This window comes from Ovis aries, chromosome 5, assembly GCF_016772045.2.
Source record: "Ovis aries strain OAR_USU_Benz2616 breed Rambouillet chromosome 5, ARS-UI_Ramb_v3.0, whole genome shotgun sequence".
Taxonomy (NCBI): Eukaryota; Metazoa; Chordata; class Mammalia; order Artiodactyla; family Bovidae; genus Ovis; species Ovis aries.
In genome coordinates, this window is record NC_056058.1 from 11,013,169 (window position 1) to 11,025,207 (window position 12,039).

Sequence of the window (12,039 nt, forward strand, 5' to 3'; positions counted from 1 at the left end):
AGCTGTCGTTGTTTCCTGGATTTGAGCCTGAGGTGTCTCAGCAGCGGCCTAGACTCCAGTTCGACTAACAGGTGAGAGGTGGCCAGAAGTGGCCACAGGAAGAAGAGAGGGGGAAAAAATTGCCTTGACTTCACAGACCCCCAGTATCCCCTGCCCTGGGGACTTTGGATCCCAGGGGCAGAACCCGAGTCCTGCCACAGTCAAGGTTGGCTCCAAAGGTCTAGCCCTGGGTGGCAGTTCCTAAGCCGATTGTAGGCTGAGAGAGAGAAGATGACCATGAAAGGGGCCAGCAGGGATCGAGTGGGAAGGAGGGAGGAGACTGGGCAGAGGAGAGGATGGAATTACTGGACAGAAGAGGGGACTGGAAAATCCCGGACGTCCCCTTAGAGGATGGAGGAGGTTGCCTGGGGTCCTGTAGAGTGGGAGATTGTTTCAGGGGAGGGAGATGGGGAACCATGGTCAAACAGGAGTGAGGTCACTTGCACCTGAAGGGATGGAAGGGACATAAGCCCCCCATGGGGGGCTCCTGGGTCAGAGGCAGGCCTTGGTGCCCCATGGGGAATTTAGAGTGTTTGCCTATTGCTTCCTCATCAGCTGCCCATTCTTTCGTCTGCCTGGCACTGTCTCCTGGCTGTGCATCAGGACAGTGCCACCCTAAGCTACCAGAAAGGGACAACTGAACCTCACCCTGCATCCCAGCTACCTCTCATCTCAGGCGGACATGGCCTGCAGGGGTCGCACTCGACCCAGGGCCTTGGCCTGGGCCCTGCAGCTGACCCTGGCATGGATGCTGCTGGGGGCTAGTGGAGGGAGCCACCCACTCCCAGCTAGATCACAGAGACACCGTAGGCTGGCGACCAATCTGGGCACAGACCAGCTGCACCTGGAAGGTAAGCATTCCAGATTATGCCTAAACTCTAACATCCAGAAACCTCAACTCAGCCACAACAATGCCAGAATTTCCTTCCCAGAGGGATTTAGGGTGACTGAAGGAGGCACCTGGGTCTAGTGGTGATTAAAGAGCGCGGATTACCTAGGTTCAAATCCCAACTGCCACTTCATAGCTGTGTGACCCTGGGCAAGTCACTCAACCTTTCTGAGCCTCATGTGGACCATTAAGAAAGGAGGAGAAATAACAGATCTACCTCATAGGGATGTTGTGAAGGAGTATATGTAACCATATGAGAACTTACATCGCTGCCAGGAATGTAATAAATGACAAGTTGATTTTGATTTGTGGTTATTACTAATTGAAGCTGCATTTACATCCCAAGCAAAGTGTCTTTGATTTTTATGTTTGGGAGGACTTACATAATTAGGGTTTCCCAATTTGGAGGGACCCCAAGCCTTGGTTCCTCAGCTGTAAGGACACAAGACTGGAACTTGCTGGAGTCCCTTTCTCTGCGGCCCTCTTTTCCCTCAGAGATGAACCCACCAGAGGCATCGGACTCTGGGCTCCTCCCAGTGCGCTGTGGGGAGCTGAGCCCCAGGTGAGTACACCCACCTCGGGCGTGTCTCTCTGTGTTCTTTGCTCGGGTTGCCCAACTAGGGGCCAAAACCCTTGCGCATCCTGACCTATCCGTCCTGTCTCTCTCGATGTCCAGGTGCGAATCCTTCCTGGTACACCTCCAGGCTGCCCTTCGCAGTCGTTTCCACCTGCTGCTCTTGGGGGTGCGCCAGAGGCAGCCGCTCTGCTCTGAGCTCTGCGATGCCTGGTAGGAGAGGCGGTGTCTGAGGGACGTGGCCTATAGTTTGGGCGGGGCCAAACGAGGGATCTGCCTCTTGATCCTCCGGGCACCTGAAGCGGCGTGGCCCGAGTCCAAAGCCTCCAAGTCTAAAGGACGAGGCATTCTAAGCCATCTATAGGGTCGCACAGAGTCGGACACGACTGAAGCGACTTAGCAGCAGCAGCAGCAGACAACGGCAGAGGTTGTGGAAACCCTGGCTTCTATGATTGGCAGTACGGAGGAGTAGCCATCCGTGGAGCAGGACCTTTTTTTTTTTTTTTTTAAAGGGTAGGGCCTCTTGATTGAGAAGAGGAACTAAAAGGGTGGGACTGGCCTGGAACAGATAGTCTGAGGTGGGCAAGAATGAGTTCTCAAGTGACAGGGTCCTGGGTAAATGCAGAGAATATGGGGCGGGTTGAAATCTAGGGAATGGTTTTTGTAGGAGCGTGGTTCTAAGAGGCGGGGCCTGGATCTGGTAAGGGACATATGGGGCAAAGCCTTGGAGAGCAGGAATCCCACTAGCCTTTCTCCACCTTCTTCTCTCCACACACCATTCCCAGGTTTGCCACTTGCGAAAGTGACGTCATCTGCAGCCCGACTTGGCTCCCACTCCTCGAAAAGAGGAGCTGCGAGCCTGGCTGCACTACTTATGGGCAGGTGAGCATGGGGCAGAGGAACCAGGGAAGAGACTGACACCTACCCTTACTGTGTCCAGGGTCAACACGTCTAGGTCCCAGAGTCTGGACTGGCATGGCACACCGAAAACCCCCACCCTTTCCCCTCCCACAGCCCAATCTCCATAGCAGGATATATCTGTAGCATCTCTAAGGTCCACTGAGTCCAGATTTGCCCTCTCCCTAACCTCTGCTTATCTTGTGGCTCAGATGGTAAAGAATCAGCCTGTCAATATAGGATACCTGGGTTCGATCCCTGGGTTGAGAAGATCCCCTGAAGAAGGGAATGGCAACCCACTCTAGTATTCTTGCCTGGAGAATTCCATGAGATAGAGGAGCCTGGCGGATCGCAGTCCGAGGGGTCACAAAGAGTCGGACATGACTGAGCGACTAACACACACACACACACACACACACACACACACACAGGATGGTCTCTGCTCTAGGTCCATTCACAGTCCAGGGGAAGGGCCATAAATCGGAGTCTCCTTCCCCAAGGCCTCAGTCTTAATCTGGTTCTCCCCACTCTCAGGAGCCCCTTGAGACCCCCGTAAGAGCTCGCCCTCCCCATGGCCTCACCTCACTATGGTCCTGCCCCCTAGACTCCCGGGAGGACCCAGAAGTGAGAATAGCCTGCCCTAAGATCTCGCCACAGCCCCCTGGGTCCCTGGACTCCATCCACTCAGGTCCTGAGTCCACTCCTTCGCCCCAGACTTTTGCAGACGGAGCGGAGCTTTGCCGCTCGCTTCTGGGCGACGCGCTACCAGTGGCGGATCCCGGCTCTGTTCACTGCCTCAACATTTCCGTCTCGATGTTGCCGCGTCCCAGACGCGCACAAAGGGCCCGGGGAACCGTTGTCCGGCGCTCGCGCCGCTCTCGCACCGGGATCCTGGACTCCGCGAGCAGCGGGAGTGGCAGTGGAAGTGGCAGCGGCCCCTAGGGGGCGCCCGGCCCTAAATGGAAGATACGCTTCCTCTGCCCCACCCCCGCCCCCGCCCCTCAAGACAGCCAGCGTCCCACCCTTGGCCCTCTCTGCCTTCTAGTTTCCAGAGTCCCATCCTTCCTCCCTAGGTCCCCAAAGACTCGCCCCTCCCCAGATTATTTGAGAAATAACCCAACTGTATTGATAGTTCATTTTTTCCCTCTACCCCCTAAATAAACTTTCCAGTTAGAGCACGTGATGTGGCTGCTTCTTGGGGGAAATGGGTGGAAGGGATAGTTGCCAGAAAGCGTCTCTTGAATCCTCAGGTCCTAAAGTCAGAGCGACTGATTGGTGCGATCATGGAAGTGAGGGCTGGTCTATACCCTAGAGCATCTCACAACTTGGAATATTCGGATGCCAGAAATCGGGAGGGGTCCAGAAGGAGGACTGACAAGCAGAGGTGTGCTCGCCCACCGGGTGCCACCAGTCCCACCAAGCTTCCGGATTTGTACAGATCTCCAGACACCCTTCTATGGCATTCACCTCTCATTAAGCAACCCAAGAGGTGTCTTCTTTCCTTCCTCCATTTCTCCCAAATGCCCTTCCTGGGGACTTCTCTGGTGGTGCAGTGGTTAAGACTCTGAGCTTCCATTGCAGGGGGGTCCACCCCTGGTCCGGGAACTAAGATCCTGCACGCTTCGAGGTTCAGCCAAAACAAATGCAATTCCTGGCCCTAAAGCAAAGGACTGGACTCAAGACTCGGGATTTGGGTTGTAAACATTAGTCTTTAATCCTCCTCCTTATCCACAGGAGAGAGTGTTTCCTCACCTGGAAAATAGGGGCAATATCCCTTTTGTTGCTGTTCAGTCACCAGGATCCTGTTCAGTTGCATCTGATGCTTTTCGACCCTGTGGACTGTAGGTTGCCAGGCTCCACGGTTCTGTCTCCCAGAGTTTGCTCAGATTCATGTCTGTGGAGCCAGTGATGCTGTGTAACCATCTCATCTGCCGCCCCCTTCTCCTTTTGTCTTCAGTCTTTCCCAGTATTAGGGTCTTCTCCACTGAGTCTTTGCATCAGGTGAACAAAGTATTGGAGCTTCAGTTTCAGTTCTTCCAATGAATATTCAGGGTTGATTTCCTTTAGGATTGATATCCCTTTAGGGTATCTCTTTTACTTCTGTTCAATAGCACAAATTGGTGGATGCCTCGTGTGTCCAGGCACTGTGCTAAGATATATCAGGCCCATTCCTTGCCCTCAAGGAAAATGAAATAACATAAGAAGCAAAGTGTCCTACTGAGAGAGTAGCATATTAGCATTTTTCAGATGCCAGAGACAAACTCAGTTCAAAGTGCCTTTAGGGACTTCCCTGGCCATCCAGTGGTTAAGACTCTGCACTTCCACTGCAGAAGGCACAGGTTTGATCTGATTGGGGAACGAAGATCCTGAGGCATGGCCAAAAACAAAACAAAAATCAAAGCCTTTAGCCAAGACAGTGATAAAAGTTTCAGGAACGGCTGTATCTGGCTTCTTAAATGATGTCAGGAATCTGGTTTTTTTTTTTTCTTGGCTGTACTCTGAGATAGGATCTCTTCACATTAGCAAAAAGGGACCAGCAACTCCGTGATTTTAGTGAAAAAAAAAAAAAAAAAAGGGCCTATCTCTCTGTAAAACCAACAAAGTTTCCAGGGCTGGCTCTCATTGATCCAATCTCCTCATAAGCCCACCACTAAAGTCGATAATTGCGTCAGGAGAGGTGCTGTGCTCTCACTGGCCTGACCTGTTTTGTTTGTACCCAAAGTCCATGGTGAGATGAGTTCCATCTGAGCCACATGAACTGATGGATAGGGGAGCGGTTGCCTCTCCACTAAAGAAATTTATGGGCTGGAACCAGGAGAAGGGGAAGGAGTGCTGGTCAGGGAGTCATGGTATATTGACCACAGAGACTGGTGCCTATGACCTTGACTCTGTAGTATATTCACCTGGGTTCAAACCTCAGTTCTACCATTTACTCATTTTGTAACTTTGGGCATATTGCCCAGCATTTATGAGCCTCAGTTTCTTCATCTGTAAAACGGGGATCATAATTGTTCCTCTAATAGGGTTATTGGGAGAAATGAATGAGTTAATACAAGTTATGGTATGCAATACTGTGTAACAAATAACTCCAAACTTAGTGGTGTAAACAACCATTATTATCTTTCATGGCTCTGGACTTTCCCTGGGCTCAGCTGGGTGGCTCTCTCATTCAAGTTCTCTCATGCAACTTTAGATCGTGGATGGGACTGGAATCACATTCACACATCTGGTGGTTGGTGCTGGCCCTTGCCGTGAAGCTCAGCTGGGGCTGTTAGCCAGAATAACTACACATGGTCCATCGCAGTGGCTTGGGCTTCCTTATAACAAGCCATTGGGTTCTACAGGTACATGTCCCAAGAAAGAGAGTCATGTGGAATGTGGAAGTTGTCTCACTTTTGATTAGCAAGTTGTAGAAGTCAGTGTTGGAATTCCCTGGCTGTCCAGTGGTTAGGACTCGGCATTTTTTTCTGCCAGGGCCTCGGTTCAACCCCTGGTCAGGTAACTAAGATCTCAGAAGCCATGCAGTGTGGCCAAAAAAAAAAAAAAAAAAAGTCACACAGTGTCACCTCTGCTTTCTATTCACTGAGTCACTAAAGACAGCTCTTATTTAAAAAGGAGGTGTTCTACGCTCCATCTCCTAATGGTAGGGATGTCAAACAAAATGCTTACAAAATGCCTGGCATGTAATTAACACTCAATAAATGTAGACATCATCCATAATCACTGTTGTTGCTGATGTTTTATATATACTGCTATTGTGACAAAGAAGAGAAACAGGCAATCAAGGAAGAGGAGTGAGGTAAACCTTGGAAGGAGTGCTAGGCAGGCCATGGGGAAGAGCATTTAAGGAGGCCTGAGGGTTTCAGGTTCTGGGAACTCCCAGCTGCTCAGAAAGCCTGGAACAGAGCATGGACGTTGAGGTCAGAACGTGGAAGGCCCTGAATGCTAGGCAAAGGCACTTGGACCAGTTAACGAGGTGGGTGAGAGCCACAGAAGGTTTAAGTGGGGGGGGGGGGGGGGATCCATCCGACTGACACTCTTGTGGGCCACCAGCAAGCAAGCCAGGGGGAGGGTGAGACTGGAGGACCTTGGGACAGGAACTGAAAAATGGGCAGAAGGGGATGAATGAGATGGAATCAGAGGAAAAAACCCACAAGGCTGTACTGAGGAGTGTGGGAGCAATCATCTGAAACTTTCAAGAAGCAAACGTTGTTGTCAACTTCAGTTTAAATAAAACCTTGGGGTTCTTAGGCAGGTCTGATGTGGGAACCTGAACTCCACATCTTTTTTTTTCACTCACATACTTATTTGTTATTTTCCACCCAATTCCATCTTCTTTGTGATTCTCCTGGTTCTCTATCACAGTCTTAGGAAGGTTGCCTCAGTTCCAAACAGCTGGACTCCACACTTATAACTGCCTGGTGAACTTGATGCTGCTGGCCTTCCTCGTGGGACACAGGCTTCTTAAGTTATGGTGCATGGGCTCTGGAGCTCACGGACTCAGTAGTTGTGATGCAAGGGTCTTAGCTGCGGCATGTGGGATCTTAGTTCCCCTGACCAGGGATCAAACCCGAGCTCCCTGCATTGGTAGCGTGGAGTCTTATCCCCTGGATCACCAGGGAAGTCCTACTAGACTTTTGTTAGAAGAAATATTTGTGAGTTACAGCTTGACAGTACCCCCTAGTTTCTGCTTGTCACCAGCTGGGAGGAAAAACGGTAACAGTTTCTCCTTAAGCGAAGTCACTCAGTTGTGTCCAACCCTTTGGGACCCCATGGACTGTAGCCTACCAGGCTCCTCTGTCCATGGGATTTTCCAGGCAATAGTACTAGAGTGGATTGCCATTTCCTTCTCCAGCGGATCTTCCCGACCCAGGGATCGAACCCAGGTCTCCTGCATTGTAGACAGACACTTTACCATCTGAGCCCCCAGGGAAGTCTTTGCGAGTCCATGGAATTCTCCAGGCCAGGAATACTGGAGTTGGGTAGCCATTCCCTTCTCCAGGGGATCTTCCCAACCCAGGGATTGAACCCAGGTCTCCCTCACTGAAGGTGGATTCTTTACCAGGTGAGCCACAAGAGAAGCCCAAGAATACTGGAGTGGGTAGCCTATCCCTTCTCCAGGGGAACTTCCCGATCCAGGAATCGAACCATGGGCTCCTGCATTGCAGGCGGATTCTTTACCAATTGAACTATCAGGGAAGCTGTCAGAGGTCCAATGATTCCAAGATGAACTGTACTTCTAGTAATTCTGAGAGGGAAGGAGGCAAGTCTGAGATACTCAACATTTATGGCATAGAAAAGGGCAGAATTACAAATGGAATCAGGCTGGGACTTCCCTGGTGGTCCAGTGGTTAAGATCTTGCACTTCCACTGCAGAGGGTGTGGGTTTGATCCTTGGTCAGGGAACTAAAATCCCACAAGCCTTGCAGGTGAATTTAAAAAAAAAACACAAAAACAAATGGAATCAGGTTTTATATTTTGTAACTATAGTGATAGCCACAGGCAGAGGAGTAAATAGAAAGATGTCTTTAGGCAGAAAAACAGGTTGGTCACGGCTCTTCCCAAGGTCTGGCCTCATCACCTCTCCTCTGGGGCCTCCTTGCAGCCAGGTCCTCTCACCTCAGCTCTCTGCACTTGCCGCTCCCACCGCCCAGAACAACCTTTGCATGCGCGTGTGCTTAGTCGCTCAGCCAGGCCCGACTCTGCGACCCCACGGACTGAAGCCCGCCAGGATCCTCTGTTCATGGGATTCTCCAGGCAAGAATACTGGAGTGGGTGGCCACTCCCTTCTCCAGGGGATCTTCCCGACCCAGGGATCAAACCCGGGTCTCCTGCATTGCGGGTGGATTCTTTTACCACCTGCGCCACCAGAGAAGCCCAGAACCACTTTTACTATTCTGTTATCTGTTTCATCCCTCTCACACTTCAGATCTCAGCCAGTCAGGTCTTCAGGCTCTAGGCCAGGAGCTCCAGGCGGGAGCTGGCCTCCCCATGTGCACTCTGGGAGCTCTCAGATCCTCAGTGGAGGCTTATGACTGTGACTGGTCAGCCCTGGCTTCCCCATGTCCAGCACAGGACTCACAGAGCGCAGGGGTGTTCTCTCAAGAACTGAATTGCACCCATCCACCTGCAAAAGTCATGCTGAAGCCCTAAGACTTGGTACCTCGGAATGTAAATATGTTTATAGATAAGCCTTAAAAGAGGCAGTTAAGGGGTTTCCCTGGTGGTCCAGTGGTTGAGAATCCGCCTGCCAATGCAGGGGACACAGGTTCAATCCCTGCTTTGGGAAGATCCCACACACCATGAGGCAACTAAGCCCCTGAAACACAACTACTGAGCCAGTGCTCCAGATCCCTCCAGCCACAACTGCTGAGGCCTGCACGTCCCAGAGCCCATGCTCTGCAACCAAGAGAATCCTGCACACTGAAACTAGAGTAGCTCTTCTGTGCAGCGGCAGACACAGCGCAGCCAAAAATAAACCAACAAATAAACTTTTGAAAAAAGAGACAGTTAAGGTAAACTGAAGTCCTATGAGTGGGCCCTAATCTCTTATGACTGGAGTCCTTATAAGTAGAGATTAGGACACACACAGAGGGAGGGGATGACAGGGAAGAAGATGGCCGTCTACAAGTCAAGGAGAGAGATCTCAGAAGAAATCAACCCTGCCGATACTTTCATCCTGGATTCTGCCTCCAGAACTGTGGGAAAATTAATTTCTGTTGGTTAAGTATCCCAGTGTGAGATACTTTCCTATGGCAGCCTTGGCTGACGGATAATACACACTCCATAAATAATATTCCCACAATGCCCTGGTTTTTCTTTTTTTGCCATCACAGCATTTACTAAAAAGTGAAGAGCTGGGACTTGGCTGGTGGTCCATTGGCTAAGACTCCACACTCCCAATGCAGGAGGTCTGGGTATGACCCCTGGTCAAGGAACTAGATCTCACACGTCACGATCACGAGTTCTCATGCTGGGACTTCCCTGGAGGTCTAGTGGTTAAGAATCTGCCTGCCAATGCAGGGGATGTGAGTTCGATGCCTGGTCATGGCTTGTGGGGTCTCAGCTCCCCAACCAGGGGGAGCTAAGATTCCACAGGCCATGGGGTAACTAACTAAGCTCATGTACCACAACTACAGAAGTCCAGGTACTGTCAGATCCCACACAGCCCTCCCAAAAGATCCCACACGCTGCAACACAGAACTGGCACAGCCAAATATTCTCTCTCCTTCTCCGCTAAGATCTCACTGTTCAGGAGTCCCCTGGTGGTCTAGCGGTTGGGACTCGGTGCCTGCACTGCTGTGGCCTGGGTTCAATTGCTGGTCAGGGAACTGAGATCCCACAGGCCATGCAGCAAAAAAAAAAAAAAAAAAAAACACCAAAAAGGTGAAATTAAAAAAGAGGGTGAAATAAAATCCTACTGTTCTAGTCAAGGTGTGTGTCTGGGGATCAAGAATTGGGGGAATGGGCAGATATGGAGTCTCTCCCTACCCCCAGGTATCAGTATTTAATCCTTTACCCCAGATATTCCATTCCCCTTGCAACAGATTGCTTCAGGGATAGACGTGTCCTGCTTTCAGCCAGGAAAAGAAAAGGTGGCTACTTGTAGATGAGGCCTTTGAAGGTTGGGATGTGATATTTTGAGCCATGGCAGCCATCCTGGGATCATGAGAGGCAAAACCCACCTAAACTGGCAAAATAGAAGATGGACTAAAAGACCAGTATCTTTGCAACTTCCCTGGTGGTCCACTGGTCAAAAATCTGCCTTCAAATGCAAGGCACGTGGGTTCAGTTCCTGGTCGGGGAACTAGGGTCCCATGTACTGCACTCTGGCCTGCACACTGCAGCTACTGAGCCCCTGGGCCACAGGAGAAGCCTATGGGCCCCAGTGAGAGATCCCACATGTCACAAGTAGGACCGGATGCAACAAAACATTTAAAAAAAAAACAGAAAAAACAAAGACAGTATTTAATGTTGAGCTCCTGACTTCCAAACTTCTCACGGAGTGAGACAAACTTGTCCTGGTGCTGGCATGGCTGTGAGGGAAACTAACGCTCACTTACATTGTTTGTGGGAGTGCTGCTGAGCACAAGCCTTCACAGAGGGAATCTGGATATATCTGGATGTATTCAAATTAGATAGTCTCTTTAACCCAGGAAACCTACCCCCGGAAATTTGTTCTTACAGACACAACAGTGAGAAAATGATGGCAAACCTGTCATTCCCTGCTGTACAAGTTTAACAGAAAGCTGGGCATAACTCAAGGTCTATTCAAGGTGTTAAATAAACAGGACAGTCACACCATAGAGGAATCTGCAGCTGTTATCAGAACAAGGAAGGCTTCTGGACACGTATTTGAATTATCCTAAGATATATGTGGTAAAAAGAGCTATGCCTGAACTTCCCTGGTCGTCCACTGGTTAAGAATTCAGCTGCCAATGTGGGGGACACAGGTCGATCCCTGGTGTGTGAAGATTCCACACGCCACAGGGCAACTGGGTCCGAGAGCAGCAACCACCAAAGTCTATGTGTCCTAGAGTCTGGGCTCCACAACAAAAGTCGCTGCAATGAGAAGCGCAAGCAACGCAACTGGAGAGCACCCTCTGATTGCCCTAACTAGAGAAAAGCACAGTAAGGAACACCCAGCCGCAGCTGAAACATAAATAAGACAATTTATTTTAAAAACAGCTATGCAGACTATCTAAGGTATACTTTGTTTTCATTTGTTTAAAAAATGGAACCTCAGTTACAATGTATCCGTATATATACCTGTAACATGCCAAGGTACCTCCAGAAGGGCCTAAGAGGCACCTGCTATAGTCCAGATGTTTGTATAGCCCCCAAAAGACTCAGGCTGAAATCCTAACCCCCAAAGATGGTCTTAGGTGTAAGGAGGACACCTTACACCTTGGGAGGGGACAAGGTCACATGGGTGGAGCTCTCTAATGGGTGGGATTAGTGCCCTCATAAAAGGGACCCTGCAGAGATTCCTCACCCCTTCACGTGAGAACCCAGGGAGACGGCAGTCTGTGATCTGGATGAGGGCCTTCCCCGAAGCCAACTGGGTTGGTACCCTGATCTTGGATTTCCGGCCTCTAGAACTGTTAAATGAAGTATCTATTGTTTATAAAGCACCCAGCCTGTGGTGTTTTGTTACAACAGGCCACAAAGGACTGAGACACCCCATTAAGTCGACCAGGGTGTTGGGGGGTAGTATGGAAGGGGAGCTTCTCAGTGTGGTATGTGGTGGGACCCTCAGTCACTTCAGTTGTGTCCAACTGCTTGTGACCTTATAGACTGTAGCCCACCAGGCTCTTCTGTCTACAGGATTCTCCAGGCAAGAACACTGGTGTGGGTTGCCATACCCTCTTCCAGGGGATCTTCCCGACCCAGGGATCGAATCTGTGTCTCTTATGTGGTCTTCATTGGCAGGCGGGTTCTTTACCACTAGTGCCACTGGGAAGCCCTTAGCTTCTCAGCGTACTGGTTCCTAATTCTGCATCAAACAAATCTACCAGGCATTTAAAAAATCTAATTAAATCAACCAATACCCATCCTGTTTAGGTTCCAGAAGTCAGTGACTGGGTCCAGACGCAGACAGAACATACTTCTATCCCAAAGTAGAATCCCCACACTTAGC

The 12,039-nt window shown here is 50.3% G+C and overlaps 1 protein-coding gene across 1 annotated transcript; it reads left to right on the forward strand.

Moving 5' to 3' along the window:
* Positions 1-3,577, forward strand: RTBDN (retbindin). The gene is made up of 6 exons (XM_027969550.3): positions 1-71; positions 595-890; positions 1,424-1,490; positions 1,605-1,715; positions 2,288-2,384; positions 3,114-3,577. The coding sequence occupies exons 2-6, from the start codon at positions 722-724 to the stop codon at positions 3,339-3,341; spliced, it is 672 nt and encodes a 223-aa protein (XP_027825351.1). The 5' UTR covers positions 1-71; positions 595-721; the 3' UTR covers positions 3,342-3,577.
* Positions 3,578-12,039: the final 8,462 nt, after the last annotated feature.

Bases quoted from the DNA above. Each gene is read 5' to 3' on its own strand.
- RTBDN (XM_027969550.3), top strand. From the start codon at position 722: ATGGCCTGCAGGGGTCGCACTCGACCCAGGGCCTTGGCCTGGGCCCTG. The intron at 891-1,423 runs GTAAGCATTCCA...CTTTTCCCTCAG, and splicing joins AGACCAGCTGCACCTGGAAG to AGATGAACCCACCAGAGGCA. The intron at 1,716-2,287 runs GTAGGAGAGGCG...CACCATTCCCAG, and splicing joins TCTGAGCTCTGCGATGCCTG to GTTTGCCACTTGCGAAAGTG.